Source organism: Anser cygnoides, chromosome 2 (assembly GCF_040182565.1).
Source record: "Anser cygnoides isolate HZ-2024a breed goose chromosome 2, Taihu_goose_T2T_genome, whole genome shotgun sequence".
NCBI classification, from domain to species: Eukaryota; Metazoa; Chordata; class Aves; order Anseriformes; family Anatidae; genus Anser; species Anser cygnoides.
The window spans coordinates 162899333-162919658 of NC_089874.1; the positions used below are offsets into that span (position 1 = coordinate 162899333).

Below are 20326 nucleotides of genomic sequence, written 5' to 3' on the forward strand. Positions count from 1 at the left end.
CTCGGGTTATTGCTCGCTGTTACTTACTGCTCTGATTTACAGCTCTGCCTCGGCTGGGTGACGTGACGCGCCGCTCCGTGGTCTGCTCGGTGAGGTTTTATTCCTACCCACTGCTTCCAGGAGTGTGCTGCTGCTGAAATAGGAACGGGGGCTGCAAATATGGGAAACAGGAGAGGCTTTCACCCGGCTCTGGTTGCGGTGCCTGTGGGACGGAGGCGGGTTGGATGTATGGGGGCAGTTTTGGAGGCTCCCCTCTGCACAGAGCACCCCGGGGGGCTGTCCCTGTCCAGGGACGGTCCTGCACTTCGGTGGCACCTCTGGTGCTGCATGCTGCTGGGGATGGCTCGGGTCTGACCATGTTTGACCTGCCCAGGCACATCGGGTCTGCTCCAAAAGCAGGTTTCTCCGTCGTGAGCTGCGTCTTTAGCAGAGGTTTCAACTCCAAAGGCACCGGGGACGCACAGCGGCGATGCTGGGGGTGAGGAGCCGAGCAGGGCTCTGTCTCGTTCCCACTAGCCATGATGATGGCCGTGACTCGATGTGGTGTAACGGGGGGCTCCTGGAAGCCCCAGCTGGCGCCAGGCTCTCTGAGACCCTCGGCTGGGACCCCATCTGTGCTGGCTGCAATCCAGCTTGAAGGCTGCAGGTCGAAGGCTGTGGAGACGCCATCAGATGAAAGCAGGGCAGGGACTGAGAGAAGATGCTCAGTGTGCTGAGTCTGCATCTAAAACACGGAGCCCCCTGCCCATCGGGTACGTGCCAGCACTTAATGGGACAGCTGGCACCGGAGGCATCGGAAGGAGCCAGGATGGGTCCCACGCATCCCTTGGGGGCTGAGCGGGAGCGTCCCAGTCCCGGGGACATCAGTGCCAAGGCACGCGGGGCACCAGAGGCACCAGAAGTTGCCTTTGGGGCTGGGGCAGTGTAGACGCATCTGAGGCCGAAACCCGAGCGCAGCTGAAGCTTTGCTCCACCATTTGCCGCTTGGTTTTTGACACTTTTTGGGAGGTCCAAACTGATGCCCCCCTGCTGTAGGTGCCCCAGGACAGGGAGATTCAGCTAGGAAGGGCCTAGGCTCCGTGCTCGTGCCAGGAGCATCCTGTTGGATCCCCACCAGCCTTGCCCTGGCTGCTCAGCTCCCTGCAGCGTGGTCCCAAGGAGTTAATCACGCACCGCCGACATTATCCTGAGACTATAATTATTTCTGCTGGTGAATTATTAATGAAGAGGAGAAAACTCTTCATTTCATTGCAAATTGCAATTAGGGCCGAAACGCAGAGCCTGGGGAATGCCGGGGACGGGCGACCCAGCGGCGGGGGGACCAGCCCCCAGGATGCCGCTGCTGCCAGGGGAGGCAGCCGATGGCATCTTGGCGAGCGAGGCCACACATGTGAGACCCCAGTCCTAAAAACGCTCCAAAACTCCCCCGTTTGGCCACCTTGCCACTGTCATTTCCGTTCAAGTGAAAAGAATGAGTTTGAAGGTCTCAGCATGTCATCTGCCGCCTGGACCAAGGGGTTCGGGCCCTGGTGGGGTGGGCGTTGGGTTTCTGGTGCTTGGCGTTGGGTTAGGGGTAGGGTTAGGGGTAGGGGTAGGGGTAGGGTTAGGGTAAGGGTTAGGGGTAGGGTTAGGGTAAGGGTTAGGGTAAGGGTAAGGGTTAGGGTAAGGGTTAAGGGTAGGGTTAGGGTAAGGGTTAGGGATAGGGGTAGGGTTAGGGTAAGGGTTAGGGTAAGGGTAAGGGTAAGGGTTAGGGTAAGAGTAAGGATAAGGTTAGGGTTAGGGTAAGGGTAAGGGTAAGGGTTAGGGTTGGCAGGTCAGCATCCTTGGCACGTTGGCCAACAGCCTTATACCGTAGGACATGACACATCAAGAGGCTTTCAGCGCGAGCATCGTGCGCAGGGTGCTGTTCTTGCTCTAGGAGCCCAGCAGGGCACAGCACCAGTCTAAAATGCCCCCAGATTGTCCCAGTGCAGCGGTGCTCTGCTCTGGTGCTGCCAGGGGATGCCCCCAGGAGATGCCCTGTGGTTTCGGGGTATGAGGACACTGGTGGCACATGCAGGGGTTAACGCACTCGGTGCTCCCCATTATGAAACCCCTGAGTTTGGGCGTTGTGGTCCTTCCTGGAGCTTCTTTGTGCCCAGTGCCCCCTGCAGCCCTACGCCGTTTTTGCAGAGTTTTGGTGGAAACCCTTCAGGGGGTGAGGCTGGGGTCTGTTGGCAGGGAGGACCCACCGAAGGGATGGGGCTGGGTGGGGATGAAGAGGACAACACCTAAGCAGGGGGCTGGAGCTGAGGGCAGAGAAGCGGGGGGGCACTGGGAAGCTGAGGAGGGGGCCGGGTGGAGGAGATGGGATGGGGCTGCGAGGAGGGGACGTCCATCCGTGGTGTGCACAGCTCTGGGACAGGGGCCGTGCACCGTGCTCTGGGCTGTCCAAGATGTCTGGGCAGCATCACAGTGGCACTGGGGTGGCTGTCCCCCCGTCCCCCCACTGCAGACACCCGCCTCGCCCCCTGACCGCTGTGTTTGTCCCTGCAGGACGTCCTCCCTGCGATGGAACGCCGGCACCAAGGAGCGGATGCTGATCAAAGTGACCGACCGCGAGCCCAGCTTCCTCATGCACCAGGGCAACGGCTACGCGCCCGACAGCCAGCCGGGCACCCGCTCGCGCCGCCCCTCGGGGGGCCAGCAGTCGCCCAACCTGCAGACCTTCGCCCCTTCGGAGGCCGACAACTCCGTCTTCTTCCCGGAGAGGAAGCCCTCGCCCTTCTTGAAGAGGGCTGAGCACGTGGGCAGCTGCTCGCCGCTGCTCGGCCGGGGCGACTCCTTCTGCTCCCCGCTGCAGACGCAGCACCGCAAGCACTCGAGCGAGTCGCAGCCCTCCTCGCCCCGCTACGCCTACGAGCCGCCGCTCTACGAGGAGCCTCCCATGGAGTACCAGGCGCCCATCTACGACGAGCCCCCCGTGGACATGCAGTACGAAGCCAGCGGGAGCTACAAGGCCGGCTCGCCACAGAAGTCGCCCATCCGCAAGCCTCACCCCTTCCTGCAGTCGCCCAAGCAGGGCTCCAACTCGCCCTATCAGCAGCTGGTGCTCACCAAGCAGAAGTGTCCCGACAGGTTCATGAGCCTGGAGTACAGCCCCGCGGGCAAGGAGTACGTCCGGCAGCTGGTCTACGTCGAGCAGTCGGGCTCCAGCCCCAAGATGAAGACAGGGCTGCGCCACAAGTACTCGCCCAACCCCATCGGCGGCTCCTACTCGCTGCAGCACAGCCCCTGCCTGCTCCGCGACCAGCGCCTGGACGTCAAATCAGGCGACTACAGCAGCATGGAGGGACCCGACTTCTGCCCCGGGCAGCCGGCGGGCCAGGCGGCCCCGGGCGAGGACTCCATGTCGTGGTCCAGCCAGCAGGACACCATGTCCTCCACCGGCTACTCGCCCTCCACCAGGAAGAGGAAAAGCCGCAAGCCCTCGCTGCCCCACGAGCCCAACGCCTCCTCCACGGACGGCTCGGGGGACCGGGAGGCGCTCGGCGAGCAGCCGGCGGGCGAGGATCGGGCCGTGCCGGCGCGCTCCCAGATGAACCGGACGGAGAGCAAGGCGGCGGAGGCGGAGGCGGCGCGGGGCTTCCCCGAGCCCTTCCTGGCGCAGGCGCGCCTGGCGTGGGAGGCGCAGCAGGCTCACTACCACATGAAGCAGCGGAGCAGCTGGGATTCCCAAAAGGACGGCTCGGGCTATGAGAGCGACGGCGCGCTGCCCTTGCCCATGCCGGGCCCGGTGGTGCGAGCCTTCAGCGAGGACGAGGCGCTGGCCCAGCAGGACAACAAGCACTGGAAGAGGAACACCTTCGAGAAGCTGGGCTTCCCCCAGATCCTGCTGGAGAAGAGCGTCTCCGTGCAGACCAACCTGGCCTCCCCTGAGCCCTACCTGCACCCATCTCAGGTAACGACCCGGGGGTGTCCCTGGTGTTCTGGGGCGTCCCCACGCATCCCACGGACCCTCACGCACGCGTGCGCACCATGCAGCATCCCTTGGGTGCCACTGCAGGCTTGGCAGGCCGACCCATGAACAGTGTCCCCACCATGCTCCTGGTTAAATAAAGCTTGTTCTCAATATAAAACAAGTTTAAACCCCATTTTCCATCTCAGATCCAGCAGGACGTGCCCGCAGGAGACACCACAGCCTGGTAGCTCCAACACGGGCACGGGTGCTTCAAACACAGTAGCCGTGGCTCTGCGCCACGCGTGGCTTCAGGAGCTGCTTCTCCTCCCTCGGTCCAGCTCAGCAGGAGCCGGCTCTGGAGCCCATCCCCAGCTCTGTCTGGTCGAAGATAACACCGGATCCTGCCCGTGGCACTCCGAGGGAGGCAGCAACTCTCGGGGTGCCCAAGATGCCCCTTTCTGGTCCCGGTCGGGCTGGAGGAGCTGCAGCCAGCAGGGACGTCCGCTCTGCGGGCACCATGAACAAACAGCCCATTTCTGGTCCCTCGGCCTGCTTCAGGTTTCCACCAGCTCCTGTGCCAGAAACCAGGGTTTGGTCAGCAATTTCTTCGGGGCCGTAGCAGCTGAGATGAGGCAGAACCCAGGGTAGTTTAAGTGAAAAATTCAGTAAGTAAATTGCCCTTCTTAATTAGAACATAATTACCTGACTCCTTATGGTGCTCGACTTCCCCTCGGCTGTGCGACGGTGCTGGGCAGCTGCCCCCTTGGGACCTGGAGGGTCCTGTCCCCTGATGGGACCTGGAGAACTTTCTGGAAGGTGGAGCTGGTTCTCAGCTGCCAGGCACGGAGCTTGGAGATAGCGAGGTGTCTGGAAAACATTGGTTGCCCACGGAGACGTTGAAGGCATTGCACCCAGAAGCAGCAGAAGGAACTTCTCCTTGTGCACGTGTCCCCAAGCACTCTGCGCCGCAGGAGGTGGTCGGGAACCAAAGTTGGGCTTGGGATACCCATGTCGCAGGAGGAATATCCACAGCCAGGTCACCAACACTGAGCACCTGAGGTTTCCTAGGTTTCCTGCACCGGGGATGCAGTGGCGTGCTCCCTTCTGCCCCCGTGTTCCTGTCCCCATCTCCGGGACACGCTATCCAGCAAGGACAGATTTCTCCTCCAGCTCCCAACAGCTGCTTTTCTCCTCAACCCCCTGAATTTTTCCTCCCTTTTGCATTGGGCGTGCCCCTCGCCCACAAGAGTGAATTTATTTCTACGTCACATCTGTCGCTGTAAGCTCGCCTGTACCCGCACCGTCCCCTGGCTGACCTCAAAGGCTAGCACGGGCGGTTGGAGATGCTGGCACCCAGGATTTGTCCGTAACTGGAGCAGAACCATGATGGGAGGAGAGGCTTGGCAGTCCCCCTGCTCCCCGAGCTGCCGTGACGGTCCTCCCGCGGGTGCGGTGGCAGGAGGACACATAGCAGGACCTGCCAGGGGGTCACAGCCAACTGCTGTTGGTGCCCAACTGCTCAGCCCCCTGCTGCAGTTCCAGGCTCTGGCTTCTCCCAGCTTCCCCCAGCTGTGCTAATTAGCTGGAGTTAATTGGATTAAACTGGATATAGAGAAGAAATTGTTCACACTGAGGGTGGTGAGATGCTGGGACAGGTTGCTGATGCCCCAAACCCTGGGCCAGTACCGGTTCCAGTAGCAGAAGGACGCTGGTCTGCAGGAGGACCCAAGCCAGCACCTCTCTGCTATGCCCAGGTCCTCGCTGGCTGGGTGCTGTGTGAGGCTAAATCCCAGGCACCCACGTCCTTCTGCACGTGGAATGTGAGGGAAAAAAAAATCTTTCTGCTGATGCTTTGTAGGGTCCCACCTGCTCCTGGTGTCCACGAGAACGTGTCTGGCTCCCAAAGTCATTTGTCCCCAGCCTGGACGTGATGCTGGGCCACCAGCCTCCTCCTGGGCTTGGGGACACCAGAAAGCCGTGCGTGAAGGTGGCTCTGTGGACACGGGGTTACTGGGGGGCTGGCCACCATCGTCTGCTGTCCACGGTGGGTCGGGGCGCACCGCTAATAACCGTGCCCTGTCCGGCTGTTCTCTCCTAGTCAGAAGACCTCGGCGCCTGCGCCCAGTTCGAGAGCAGCAGGCAGACCAGGAACATGATGCCCAGCGCCAGCTGCGTCTTCCCCACCTTCAACCTGCGGAAGCCCTCCTCGGAGACGGACATTGAGAACTGGGCCTCCAAGCACTTCAACAAGCACACGCAGGGGCTCTTCCGGAGGAAGGTGTCCATCGCCAACATGCTGGCCTGGAGCAGCGAGTCCATCAAGAAGCCCATGATCATGACCAACGACCGCAACGTCAAGAAGGAGGCGTGCGAGATATTTAAACTGATTCAGATGTACATGGGGGACCGGCGGGCCAAGACGGACCAACTCAACGTGGCCTTGGAGATCGCCACCAAGGGCTGGAGCATGCAGGGCCTGCGAGACGAGCTCTACATCCAGCTGTGCCGGCAGACCACCGAGAACTTCCGATACGAGAGCCTGGCCCGGGGCTGGGAGCTCATGGCCATTTGTTTGGCCTTTTTCCCCCCCACTCCCAAATTCCATTCCTATCTAGAAGGATATATTTACAGGCACATGGATCCGGTGAATGACACCAAAGGTAAGAGACAAACCACCGCCGGTGGCGTTAGCCCCCGCTGATGTCACACCCCATCCCTTGTGTTTGTTTTTCCTCTCCCCGTCGCATTCATGCACTTTGCGTCCTTGATGAAACACGGTTGAGAAACTCGGCGATAGCGCACCAGGAGGCGCGGTGGCTGCGGGGCTGGCGTTAGCACCAACCCTCTCCCCGGCACACAGCAACCCAGCACGAGACCCAGTACGAAGTGAGCTTGGACACCTCTGCTCACGGCGCAGGCTCGGCCGCCCCCGCTGCTGCCAGCGGTGCTGGGTGGGGATGAGCAAGGGGTCCCATCATTCTGCATGGCCCCGTGCTCTAGTTTCACATTCCCGTTCCACAAATTGGAGCTCGAGGGGCTCTGGGACGGCTGCATGCTGAAGATCCAGCGAATCCATCTCCTTGTAAGCGGCAGCAGAGACTCAAGAGCGGTTACAAACGGATCACAGACTCACAGAATGGTTGAGGTTAGAAGGGACCTCTGGGTCCATCTGGCCCAGCCCCTGCTCAAGCAGGGACACCCAGAGCAGGGTGCCCAGGAGGGAGGAGCCCCCAGCCCCTGCTCCCGGTGCCAGGGCTCCGGCACCCGCCCGGCCCAGCAGTGCTGCCTGGGGGCCAGGGGGAGCCTCCCGGGCTCCAGGCTGGGCCCGCGGCCTCCGCTGCTGGCCCCGGGCCCCCCTGAGCAGAGCCCGGCCCCGGCCTCTCGCACCTCCCTGCAGGGCCGCAGGGACGTGGGGGAGCTCCCCCGGAGCCTCCTCCTCTCCAGGCCGAGCAGCCCCAGCTCTCGCAGCCTCTCCTCACAGAAGGGGGGCTCCAGGCCCTGCCGCCCCTCAGGGCCCTGCACTGGGCTCTCGACAGTGTGCCCAGGGCTCTCCAATATACACCCATGGCTCGCTGGTACGGGGGCCCAGTGCTCATCCCATTTTCAATCCACCTCACTGCCTGGTCATCAAGCCCATCCTTCAACAGCTTCTCTATAAAAACCTGAACTGAAAAACGCCAGGCAGACAGACAACACCCACCACATCCGTCTCCATGACGAGCCCCGGCTCCTCGGGGCACCGCACGGGGCCAGAAGGGGACAAAGCCCCCTGGGGGGCATGGCGCAGGGCTCGTGGCCACCACCAGCACCCGCAGCAGAGGCACCAAGCTCACTTCGCCCCACGCCACGCGCTGGCTTTGCTGTGCCGCCAAGCAGAGACGCTGCCTGTGCCCACACCGCGTGTCGGCCCCACACCGCCCCGCTCACACCGCTCTGCGCCGGTGACTGCGGTGCTGCCGAACACGCCCTCGGCCTGCCGGGGTGCTCGACGGAGCTCTTGGTAGTGGGCAGGTTTGAAAGGCCCCTGCCTGTCCAGCCATTTTGTTGTTTTGTTCCATTTTTATTCACTTTGCGTTATTTCATTGTTATTTTGGTACCTTTTTTTTAAGTTTTATTTTAATTTTTTTTTAATTTTCTATTTTCCTCCATTTTTTGTATTTGTTTATTTGTTTTATGTTTTTATATTTATTTTTATATTATATTTTTATATTTTTATTTCATTTCATTTTGATTTTTATTTATTCTTATTTGTTTTTAATTGTATTTCATGTTATTTTGTTTTTACATTTGTATATTTTATATATTTTTATTTTGATTTCTTTTATTGTATTTATTTTTGCTTTTTTCTATTTTTTTAATTTTATTTTTGTTCTATATTTCATTCCATTTTATATTTCATTTCGTTTTATTTTATTTCGTTCCATTCTGTTGTCTTCATCGCTTTGTTTGTTTCCCAGTGACACAGCACATTAAAGAGGTCCTGGAAAGGAACAGTAAGAAGAAATCCAAATTGAGAAAGAAACCCAAGCCCTATATCGAAGAGCATGATGGTAGGGGTCGTGTCACCGCTCGCTTGGGGCCCCCCTCTCTTGGCCCTCGTAGCAAAGCTGCTGCTTTTCGGCTTTCACACCCCACTCCCCAGCTCCCCCGGGCTCTGCTCGCTGCGTAGGTGCTTGGAGGGGCTGCGCTGCACGGGGAGCGGGGAGGAAGGGGCTCGGGGACCCCCCCGAGTGGCCGGGAGTCCCGAGTCTGCTCTTTGATGGTTGGACTTGATGGTCAACTGATGATCTTTGTTGACGGTTGGACTTGATCAATTGGTGCTCTTCACTGATGGTTGGACCTGATCATCAGTCGGTGATCTTCATTGGTGGTTGGACTTGATGGTCAGCTGATGATCTCAGTTGATGGTTGGACTTTATGACCAATTGATGATCTTCACCAACAGTTGGACTTAATGATCAGTTGGTGATCTTCATTGACAGTTGGACTTATCAATTGGTTATCTTCACTGACGGTAGGACTTGATGATCAGTCGATGATCTCAGTTGGTGGTTGGACTTGATCAACTGATGATCTTAACCGATGGTTGGACTTGATGATCTTAAGGGTCTTTTCCAACCTAAATGATTCTATGATCCTAATTTGGTGCACTGCAGGCCTGGCACCCCCAAGCTGGAGGAGGGAGCCCACTGTCCCATGGCCAGCCTTCCATCCCTGCTCACCTCGGGGTGATGCGGGGTCCCTGGGCAGGGCTGTCCCTGGGGAGCAATGCTTTGCACCCCACGGGCACGGTGCAGAAGGGACTGAAGATGATGGCCACGGGGACCTGCAGGGACCGGCGCGTCTCGTTCTTCCTTCTGGTGCTGGCCAAAGCAGTCCCCAGTGGGCACAGGCGTCACCATGAGATGGCTTGTGCCGGCATCACTACATCTTGGTGCCATCGCAACAGGCGTCAGGGCAGGGGGAACCCCCTGGTCCCCACACATGGGGGGCTCCAGAAAACCCCAGAGCCTTTGGCAGCAGCATCAGGGACAGAAGCGAATGATGACCTCAGTTTGGGTTTAATCACAATATTTTGGGGGTGTCAGGATGGTGGAGGGGTAGCAATGCCATCAGGCTGCCAACAAGGAGCTGACCACAGAATCCTCTGAAAGAGCATTTTGTTCCCTGCTTTGCACAAATATATAAAAAAAAATACATAAAGTAATAAATATATAAAATAAGAATAATAAAAAATAAATTTAAAATATTTTTTAAAAAGGGATTTTGCCCGGAGGAGGAAGCAGAAGGAGGCAACGTATTGCTTCCCCTGTCCTCATCCATGTGGATGCCCAGTTAAATCCCCAGAGGCTGACCGCTGGGGATGGACCAGAGCCAGGCAGGGCGGTGGGGATGCTCAGGCTGCAGAGCGCTCCATTTTCTCTCTTGTTAATAGCTCGTTAGCGCCCAGCAAGACATCAGGTCGGGTGCCAGTGGTCCTTGAGCCGGTTGTCTCCCTTCCTCACACAGCTGCAGGGGATGATTAAGAAGGATCCAGTTTGTTTTGCTCTTGGATCAGGGAAAGTTTGGAAAACCGGGCTGTGCGTGCATCCCCGCCTGCGTCTGGACCCGAAGCCGTGGTCCCGCTGCTGATCCAGTGGGGTCACTGGTGGCAGCAGGGCTGGTCGGATCCTGCTCTTTGGAGCCACACCGAAACCAAAGCTTCTGTCCTGGACACGTTGCTCCCAGGATGTCCCCAGAGCAGGGCCGTCCCATCCCACTGCTCCGTGTCCGCCTCGAGAGGACCCACCCCGGGTGATGGGGACAGAGATGGAGCCACCACCCCCAAGTGACGCTGCGGTGGTGGCCCCCAATGACCCCCAGGGCAGGCAGGGGACATCCTCACGGAGCCAGTCTCCTCGCCCGGTGGCTCCCCGATGTCCTCCTGATGGCGCTCTGCTCTCTCTTGCAGGGGTGGCCATCAGCACGTATGCCAAGTACTGCTACAACAAGCTGCAGAAGGCAGCCCTGACCGGAGCCAAGAAGGTACCGCCGGGCCCCGCGGACGTGTTCCTGCCCGCCGGAGCGGCGCCGTGGTGGGGACGGGGGCGAGCGGCACCGGGGACAGGGCAGGATGGTGCCCATGGGTCCCCAAAATTCCGTTGGGAAAGGCGTGGGACGGGCACATCACTGTGAAGCAAATGTGGCCACGATCCAGGGCCCGGAGTAGAGCAGTGGCTCCAGGAGCGGCCAGGTGGCTCCTTAGGTCCTCGGCTCTGCCCAGAGGGGAGGCACGGGGCCAGATTCAGCTTTTGGGGGGTCCCCGCATTGGGAGGGCTGGAGCAGGTTGTGTTTCTGCTCTTCTGCGTCCCACCGTGCACACATCTGCTGCGTCCATGTCCTCGCTGCATCCTGTCATGCAGATATCTGCTGCGTCCATCTCTTCTGCATCCCAACATGCTCATATTCTCCATCCTCCTCCTCTGCATCCTGCTGTGCATGTCCTCTGTGTCCATCTCCTCCTCTGCATCCCACCACGCACACGTCCTCTATGTTTGCCCCCTCTTCTGTGCCCCACCATGCTCACATCTTCTGCATCCATCTCCTCCTCTGCATCCCACCATGCTCACGGCTCAAGGTCTGCAGGTTCCTCCCAAATCGGACTGATAGCTCCGTGTGGTGGGGCTGGCACAGAGCAGGACTCCCCCATGCCCATCTCATGTCCCCCGGCCAAGCACCACATGCAGGGACAATGACCACACGGTGCCTGCTCTGTCTCCCGCAGGGCCTGAAGAAGCCAAACATCGAGGAGATCCGCCACGCCAAGAACGCCGTCTTCAACCCTTCCATGTTCGGGAGCTCCCTGCAGGACATCATCGCCATGCAGAAGGAGCGCTACCCTGACCGGCAGCTGCCCTGGGTGCAGACGCGCCTCTCCGAGGAGGTGCTGGCGCTCAACGGGGACCAGACCGAGGGCATCTTCAGGTACAGCCCTGTGTCGCCTGCGGTGGGGTCGTCACCACCCCACGGGTGCCCTTCTCCTCCCTCGGGGTGAGGAGCAGCCCCCAGGCTTCTCCTTGCTCCAACCCACGGATCGTCTTCACGGGGATTTGAAGAGTGAGCCCTTTCCCTGATGCCCACTATGGTCTTGTTGGGGGCTCGGGCTCTGGTGGGGAGAGGAGGGGTTGTCCCCACATGGGGGGACACCAGCTCCACAGTGCCCATGACGCTTGTCCTCCATGCAGGGTCCCCGGGGACATCGATGAGGTCAACGCGCTCAAGCTGCAGGTGGACCAGTGGAAGATCCCCACGGGCTTGGAGGACCCCCACGTTCCCGGTAGGGGCCGGGCGGGCACGGGGGCGCGGGGTGGGGGCAGAGCTGCAGCCCCGTGTCTCACGGCTGCCCTCGACCTGCAGCGTCCCTGCTGAAGCTGTGGTACCGGGAGCTGGAGGAGCCGCTGATCCCCCACGAGTTCTACGAGCAGTGCATCACCCACTACGAGAACCCCGAGGCAGCCATCGCTGTCGTCCACTCTCTGCCCAGGATCAACAAAATGGTGCTGTGCTACCTCATCCGCTTCCTACAGGTAAGGACGGGGTCCCACCACTCCCACGGAGCCGCCCCCAGCCCCACTGCTGGTTTTGGGGTGCTGGCGCGTGGTTTTGGGCTCCCCAACTCACACAAGGGTCTCCCATCTCATCCAAGGAGCTGGTTCCCCTCTCACCACCGTGCTCCTCTTCCCCAGGTGTTCGTGCAGCCGGCCAACGTGGCCGTCACCAAGATGGACGTCAATAACCTGGCCATGGTGATGGCCCCCAACTGCCTGCGCTGCCAGTCGGACGACCCGCGGATCATCTTCGAGAACACCCGCAAGGAGATGTCCTTCATCCGGGTGCTCATCCAGCACCTCGACACCAGCTTCATGGAGGGCGTCCTATAGCAGCACGCGGGGCGAAGCCACCACCCGACCCCACCGCCACCCCGTCCACCCTGACCCAACGTGGCCGAGGAGCACAAGCTGGGCCCCCTGCTCGCTCCCGATGCTCCGGCCACCTCACTGCCCACCTCCCTGCCGGACATTTTGGGGGGTCCTGGACTCGCAGCACCCACCCAGGAGCACCCCAGGGTGGCGTGGCTGTCACGGGTGGTGTGGGTGGCCATGGGCGTGGGCGCAGGTGGCAGTGGGGACCGGATGACGGCGCTGGGGACAAGCGGGTCCCGGTTCAGCAATAACCTGTGTCCGTGGGGTCTGGCACGGCCACCGCTGTGGACCAGGTGACAGCAGAGTGGGGCAGGAAACACGACGCACGCCTGGAGCAGGTGGCACTTTGAGGACAGGAGGAACAAACGTCCCATGGACATGTGCCACGTCCCTGCGGGTGCTGGGGGCCCCCGGGTGGCTTAGCCCCCTGTCGTTGCCCACACAGGGGTGCGGGGGGAGCTGGGCAGGCTGGTCTTGTCCTGTCCTGGTGCCCATCCCTCGGAGCAGCACTGGGGAGCACAACCCATCAGCACCACCAGGTCCTGAGAGACCCATCTCACCACGACCAGGTCCTGAGGGACCCATCTCACCATAAATCAGTGCCACCAGGCCTTGAAGGACCCATCTCAGAACCAACAGGCTCTGAAGGACCCATCTCACCACCACCAGGCCCTGAAGGAACCATCTCACCACCACCGGGCTCTGAAGGACCCATCTCACCACCCATCAGCACCACCAGGCCCTTAGGGACCAATCTCACCAGGTGTCAGTGCCACCAGACCCTGAAGGACCCATCTCACCACCAGACCAGGACCCCTGAAGAACCCATCTCACCACCACCAGGCCCTGGAACCCATCTCTGAAGGACCCATCTCACCACCATCAGCCCTGAAGGAACCATCCACCACCGGGCTCTGAAGGACCCATCTCACCACCCATCAGCACCACCAGGCCCACCAATCTCACCAGGTGTCAGCCACCAGACCCTGAAGGACCCATTTCACCACCACCAGACCCTGAAGGACCCATCTCACCACCACCAGGCCCTGAAGGACCCATCTCACCACCACCGGGCTCTGAAGGACCCATCTCACCACCCATCAGCACCACCAGGTCCTTAGGGACCAATCTCACCAGGTGTCAGTGCCACCAGACCCTGAAGGGCCCATCTCACCACCACCAGACCCTGGACCCATCTCACCACCACAAGGCTCTGAAGGACCCATCTCACCACCATCAGCGCCACCAGGCTCTGAAGGACCCATCTCACCACCACCAGGCCCTGAAGGACCCATCTCACCACCACCAGGCTCTGAAAGACCCATCTCACCACCACCAGGCTCTGAAAGACCCATCTCACCACCACCAGGCCCTGAAGGAACCATCTCACCACCCCTCAGCACTGCCTAGTCCCAAAGGACCTGTCTCAGCACCCACCACGTCCCCTTGGCCCTGCTGGATTCATCACGGTACCCATCACCTACACTCAGCCCCAGAGGACCCATCTGGACCCCAGACACCTCTGCACCCGTCATCTCCTCCTGGTCCTGAGGGGAAGAGGTGTGAGGAGCAGCTGAGGTGCCTTGGTTTGTTCAGCCCAGAGCAGAGCAGGCTGAGGGGAGGCCTCATGGCGGCCTGCAGCTCCCTCACGAGGGGAGCGGAGGGGCAGGCGCTGAGCTCTGCTCTCTGGGGACAGCGACAGGACCCGAGGGAACGGCATGGAGCTGGGACAGGGGAGGGTCAGGCTGGGGGTTAGGGAAAGGTTCTGCACCCAGAGGTGGTGGGGCACTGGGACAGGCTCCCCAGGGACGTGGTCAGGGCACCGAGCCTGCAGGAGGTCAAGGAGCGTTTGGACATGGTCTGGTTTTTGGGTGGTCCTGTGTGGAGCCAGGAGTTGGACTCGATGTGGGTCCTTCTGGGTCCCTTCCAACTCGGAATATTCTGTGATTCTGTGATCTTGGCACCCATCACCTTCTCCTGGTCCCTCCGGACCCATCTTGGCACCCATCAGCTCCTCCTGGTCCTTCCCACCCCATCTTGGTGCCCACGATCTCCTCCTGGTCCTTCCGGATCCATCTCAGCGCCCGTCAGCCGCTCCTGGCCCTGCCTGGCACATCCTGGCGTCCAAAATCCCCTGGTCCATCTGGCCCCATCTCGGCACCTGACGTCTCTGCTGGCCCTGCCTTGGAACCCATCTCCTGGTCCTTATGGACCCATCTTGGCACCCATCAGTTCCTCCTGGTCCTTCTGGAACCATCTTGGCACCCACGATCTCTTCCTGGTCCTTCTAGACCCGACTTGGCACCCATCAGCTCCTCCTGGTCCTTATGGACCCATCTTGGACCCCACCACCTCTGGTCCTTCTGGACCCATCTCAGCACCCATCAGCTCCTCCTGGTCCCACCAAACCCCGCCCCGGTGCCCACCACCTCCTCCCAGTTCCCCCCCCCCGGCCACCACCGCCTGTCCCCGAGGACCCCCCCAACGCGTCCCCCCAGGGCCACCACGGCGTCGCCAGCGAGCAAGTGCCTTCTGCTCCACCCGGCGACCACCTTGGGGGGGGGGGATGACACGCGTTTTGGGGGGGGGGGCCAGGCCAGTCAGAGTGTATAGAGCTATAAAGAGAGATATTACATAGAAACGTTTGCTAACGAGATAGTTTTAATTGCAGATGCTATTTTATCGCCGCCGCTCGCCCCTCCTCCTCGCCCCGGGGGCCACCGCGTTGTCCCCAGCTGGGGGCAGCGGGGGCGGTGGCGGGGACCCCCTCCCCCGGCTCGGACAGAAGTTGTACAGAGATTTTTGTAAGCGGCCGCGGTCCCCCGGGTTCGGGCACCCGGATTTTGTTCTCATTGTTGTAAACTCTTTAATTTTATTTCATTTTATTTTATTTTATTTTATTTTGTTTTGTTTTGTTTTATTTTATTTTATTTTATTTTATTTTATTTGTTGAGGTTTTTTCCCCACTGGATTTTATATATTGATTTTCTCTTTCTTTTTTTTTTTTTCCCGCTTTTTTTTCCCCCTGTTTTTCCCCCTTTTTTTTTCCCCTTTTTTTTTCCCCTTTTTTTCCCCTGGATTTTATATATTGATTTTCTCTTTCTTTTTTTTTTTTCCCCCTTTTTTTCCCCCCCTTTTTTTACCCCCTTTTTCCCCCCCCCCCTTTTTTTTTTTCCTTTTCAGCGCTGCGTTTTTAATTTATTACGGTGAAAACACTAAAAAAATAAAAAAATAAAAAAATGAGAGGAACAAAACCCAAACCACTCCCAGCCCCGAGGGGGGCTGCGGGCGCGGAGGGGAGTGGTGGGGACGAGCGGGGTCCCCCCCCGCCCCGCGCCGCTCGTTACCCGAGGAACTCTGTAATTACGCCGCATGGACATGTAGAGGCGACTCCATGTTGTGTGAATAAAGCTACGTATGGACACGGCCTCTCCTCTGCCCCGTTCACTCTGGAGCGGATCAACGGCCCGGCCTGGGAACGGGGTGCCCCAGAGCAGGGCCGCCTGGTGACCCTATAGGGGCTATAGGGCTGCCATATAGGGGTGGGTGCCCGCGAGGATGTATAGGGCCCCGTACAGCCCTATGGAGGGGGGGTGGAAGATGAGCCCGTGCCATACGGCCTCTGTAGGGTGTGCAAAGGTGTGTGCGGTGTCATCGCCTCCAACCCCGCAGGATCTATAGGGTGTGTATAGGAGTGTAGGGGGTGGGGAACAGGGAGGGTGTGGGTGTATATAGGGGTGTGTACAGGGGTCACGGGGGGGGGGGGGGGGGCTATACTGGTGTATAAAGGGGAGCGCAGAGAGGTGTGGGCATATATAGGGGCACAGGGGTTTATGTGGGGTATTTAGGGGGGGCACTGGGTGTGTGCATGGGTGGCTATAGGGGTCACCAGGGGTGTATGGGTGAATGTAAGGGTCACTTTGGGGAGGGAATATAGGTGTCCATAGGGTGCATGGGTGTGTATGGGTGTCTATAGGGTGTGTGAATGGGTGTCTATAGGGCACACAGGGCTGTGTCAGTGTATATAGGAAGCAGAGGACAGGTATGGGTGTACATAGGAGTGTGTATGGTGTATACAGGGGTCGCAGGGTGTGTGTATGGGTGACTGTAGGGGTGCCCAGGGGGTGTATGGCTGCTTGTAGGGGGCATAGTGGGGGATGTACACATATCTATAGGGGTGCCCAAGGACTGCACAGGTGTCTATAGGGACACATAGGGGATGTATATGTATCTACAGGGGTGCCTAGGGGGTGTATGGGTACCTATAGGGGCACATAGGGGGTGTGTGCGTAACCATAGGGGTGCCCAGGGGGTGTATGGGTGCCTATAGGGGCATGTAGGGGATGTACACATATCTATAGGTGTGCCCAGCAAGTGTATGGGTGTTTATAGGGGCATTTAGGGGATATACAGGTATCTATAGGGGTGCCCAGGGGGTGTACAGGTGTCTGTAGGGGGCACACAGGGGATATATGGATATCTATAGGGCTGCCAAGGGAATGCACAGGTGTCTATAGGGGGAACACAGGACATGCATACGTATCTATAAGTGTGCCCAGCAGGTGTATGGGTGTCTACAGGGGCACATAGGGGATATATGTGTACCTATAGGGGTGCCCAGGGGGTGTATGGCTGCCTATAGGGGCATATAGGGTGTGTGTGGGTATCCATAGGCGTGCCCAGGGACTGCACAGGTGTCTATAAGGGGCACACAGGGGATGTATATGTATCTACAGGGGTGCCCAGGGGGTGTATGGGTGCATATAGGGGGCACACAGGACATGTACATGTGTCTATAGGCATGCCCAGCAGGTGTATGGGTGTCTATAGGGGCACATAGGGGATATACGCATATCTATAGGGGTGCCTAGGGGGTGTATGGGTGTCTATAGGGGGCAAAAAGGACATGTACACTTATCTATAGGTGTGTCCAGCAGGTGTATGGGTGCCTATAGAGGGCACACAGGGCATGCACACGTATCTATAGGCATGCCTAGCAGGTGTATGGGTGTCTATAGGAGCACGCAGGTGATATACGCTTATCTATAGTGGTGTCCCGTGGATGTATGGCTGCCTATAGGGGCACATACAGGGTGTGTATGGGAAGCTACAGGGGTGTGCAGGGACTTCCTGGCTGCCCATAGGGTGCCCGGAGCCCCGCACTGTCCCTATAGGGCCCCTATGGGCTCCCTATAGGCTCCCTACAGGCTCCCTACGGGCTCCGTTTCCCCCCCGGTCCCTTTTCCGGTGCCGGACCCGGAAGCTCGGGGCACTTCCGTTTCCGGTGTCCGCCGCGGTGCCCGTCCGGCCGGCGCCATGCGCCCGGGGCTGCTGCGGGCCGCGGCCTGCGGGTACCGGCAGGGGCAGCGCCCCGAGCCCGGCACCAGGGAGTACTTCTACTACATCGACCACCGCGGGCAGGTGGGGAGCGGGGGGGCTGGGGGGGTCAGGGGGAAATTGGGGGGCTGGGGGGAAAGGGGGGCGTTGGGGGGAGTGAGGGGAATGGGGGGGGTTGGGGGGGAAATGGGGGGAATGGGGGGAAATGGGGTGGAATGGGAGGGCAGGGGGAATTGGGGGGAATTTGGGGGGTTGGGGGAATTGGGGGGCCAGGGGAATGTGGGGGGGCTGGGGGGAAAGGGGGGGTGTTGGGGGGAGTGAGGGAAACGGGGATAATAGGGGGGAAAGGGGGGGGTAGAGGGAAATTGGGGGGAATTGGGGGGGGTTGGGGGAATGGGGGCGCTGGGGGAATAGGGGGGGCTGGGGGGAAAGGGGGGTGTTGGGGGGAAGTGAGGGGAATGGGGGGGGTTGGGGGGAATGGGGGCTAGTGGGGAAAATGGGGGGCTAAGGGGAAATTGGGGGAATGAGGGGGGATGGGGGAGCTGAGACAAATTGGGGGAAATTGGGGGGGAAAGGGGGGCGTTGGGGGGAATGAGGGGAATGGGAAGGGGGTGGGGATAATGGGAGGAATGGAGGGGGCAGAGGGAAATTGGGGGGGCTGAGGAGAAAGGGGGGGGGGCGTTGGAGGGGACTGAGGGAGACGGGGGAAATGGGAGGGGTGGGGAGACTGGGGGAAATGGGGAGACTGGGGGAAATGGGGGGACCGGGGGAAGATTGGGGGAATGGGGGGGAGTGGGGGGCTGGGGGGAATTGGGGGGGTGTTGGGGGGAACCGAGGGAAATGGGAGGACTGGGGGAAACTGGGGAGAATTCGGGGGAACCAGGGGTAGTGGGGGGGAACCGAAGGGCCTGGGGGAAATGGGGGGGCCTGGGGGGGGACCCTGGGGAACCCGACGGCCCCGGGGGGGCTGAGTGGGCCCCCGGGCGCCCACCGGAGCCGTGGCGGTGCCGCAGCTCTTCCTGGACGACGCCAAGGTGAAGAACTTCATCACCTGCTTCAAAGGTGGGCACGGGGGGCGGGACGGCGTCGGTGAACCGCTAATTAACGAGCCCTGACGCTAACGTCGTCGGTTAATCGGTAATTAACGCACCCTGACGGTAACGCCGTTGGTTAACTGCTAACTAACGCACCTCTGACACTAACGCCGTCAGTTAACCGCTAATTAACGCCCCCTGATGCTAACACCGTCGGTTAATTGCTAATTAACGCCCCCTGATGCTAGCGCCATTGGTTAGTCCCTAAGCAACGCGCCCCTGATACTAATGCTATTGGTTAATGGCTAATTAACACCCCCTGACGCTAATGCCGTTGGTTAATCGCTAATTAACGCCCACTGATGCTAACGCCATTGGTTAACCGCTAACTAACGCACCCTGACAGTAACACCGTTGGTTAATTGCTAATTAACGCACCCTAACGCTAGCGCCGTTGGTTAATTGGTAATTAACGCACTCTGATGCTAGCGCCATTGGTTAATGGCTAATTAACACCCCCTGATGCTAACGCCGTTGGTTAACTGCTAACTAACGCCCCCTGACGCTAACGCTGTCGGTTAATCGGTACTTAACGCGCTCTGACGCTAACGACCGCCCGCAGACGAGCGCTTCCTCACCTTCTTCTTCGAGCGCCTGCGGCCCAACCGCAGCGGGCGCTACGAGGCCGCCTTCCCCTACGTCTCGCCCTGCGGCCGCGAGCGCAACTTCGTGCGCTGCGAGGACCGGCCCGTGGTCTTCACCCGCCTGCTGCCCGCCGACGACGCCGACGCCGCCGACGCCGAGCCCCCGCTGCTCTCCTACTGCGGCGGCGGCCGGCGCCTGGCCGTGCCCTTCGAGCCGCCGCGCCTGGCCCTGCTGCCCGACAACGGGCGCCTCTACCACCCGGCGCCCGCCCGCGCCGGCGGCGTGGGGCTGGTGGGCTCGGCGCTGGCCGCCGAGTGGAGCCAGGCCTTCGAGTACGGCGAGGGGGCCGGGCGGCCGCCCACCCACTTCACCTGGCGGGGCCGGCGCTACGAGCTCAGCCACGAGCTGCTGCCGCTGCTCCGCCACGGGGCCCCGGGGGAGCGGGGGGGTTGCGGGGATGCCCAAGGGCTCGGGGGTGTGGGCAGGGGGTGAGCGGGGTGGGCACGGGGTGCCCAAAGTCCCCCGGGACGTGGGGCGGGGGTGATTGGGATCCCGGTGTACCCATCGTCCTTGAGTCTATGGGGTGGGGGTGATGGGGATCCCGGTGTCCCCATCGCCCCCAAGCCCATGGGGTGGGGGTGAAGGGGATGAGTCTGTGCGGTGGGGGTGATTGGGATCCCGGTGTACCCATCGTCCTTCAGTCTATGGGGTGGGGGTGATGGGGACGAGTCCGTGGGGCGGGGGTGATGGGGATCCCGGTGTCCCCATCGTCCCCGAGCCCATGGGGTGGGGGTGATGGGCCCCCCCCCCCCCCCCGATGTTCCCCCGTGTCCCCCCCGGTGTGTGAACAAGGAGCTGAATCCGCGCTGAGGCTGCATCTGTGTCGTCACTCGGGGCTGGGGCACCGG

General features: G+C 60.2%; 2 protein-coding genes and 1 long non-coding RNA gene across 6 annotated transcripts in view; all 3 read left to right on the plus strand.

The window, feature by feature from the left end:
- Positions 1 to 13126, plus strand: part of ARHGAP39 (Rho GTPase activating protein 39) — a 100182-nt gene extending 87056 nt beyond the window's left edge. For 3 of the 4 annotated variants that reach the window (XM_066990842.1, XM_048055872.2, XM_066990843.1), the window contains 8 exons: positions 2536 to 3940; positions 6039 to 6600; positions 8398 to 8490; positions 10392 to 10465; positions 11205 to 11404; positions 11665 to 11756; positions 11837 to 12006; positions 12166 to 13126. In XM_066990842.1, the coding sequence (XP_066846943.1) occupies positions 2536 to 3940; positions 6039 to 6600; positions 8398 to 8490; positions 10392 to 10465; positions 11205 to 11404; positions 11665 to 11756; positions 11837 to 12006; positions 12166 to 12360 (2791 nt within the window). In that variant the 3' untranslated portion in view covers positions 12361 to 13126. The remainder of the gene's footprint in view (positions 1 to 2535; positions 3941 to 6038; positions 6601 to 8397; positions 8491 to 10391; positions 10466 to 11204; positions 11405 to 11664; positions 11757 to 11836; positions 12007 to 12165) is intronic. The other variant, XM_048055875.2, reaches the window with a different exon arrangement.
- An 89-nt stretch (positions 13127 to 13215) lies between these two features.
- LOC136789835 (uncharacterized) lies at positions 13216 to 15831 on the plus strand. Its single transcript, XR_010828854.1, has 2 exons — positions 13216 to 13245; positions 13416 to 15831. It is a non-coding gene; the product is annotated as an uncharacterized lncRNA (long non-coding RNA).
- Positions 15832 to 17664: 1833 nt separating this feature from the next.
- C2H8orf82 (chromosome 2 C8orf82 homolog) lies at positions 17665 to 20073 on the plus strand. Its single transcript, XM_066990847.1, has 3 exons — positions 17665 to 17823; positions 18753 to 18801; positions 19396 to 20073. Exons 1-3 carry the CDS (start codon positions 17719 to 17721, stop codon positions 19908 to 19910), a joined length of 669 nt encoding a protein of 222 aa, XP_066846948.1. The 5' UTR covers positions 17665 to 17718; the 3' UTR covers positions 19911 to 20073.
- Positions 20074 to 20326: the final 253 nt, after the last annotated feature.

Excerpts from the sequence above, each read along its gene's own strand:
- C2H8orf82 (XM_066990847.1), top strand. The coding sequence starts at position 17,719 with ATGCGCCCGGGGCTGCTGCGGGCCGCGGCCTGCGGGTACCGGCAGGGG. Across the intron at positions 17,824-18,752 it reads ACATCGACCACCGCGGGCAG|CTCTTCCTGGACGACGCCAA; the intron begins GTGGGGAGCGGG and ends GCGGTGCCGCAG. Across the intron at positions 18,802-19,395 it reads CTTCATCACCTGCTTCAAAG|ACGAGCGCTTCCTCACCTTC; the intron begins GTGGGCACGGGG and ends GACCGCCCGCAG.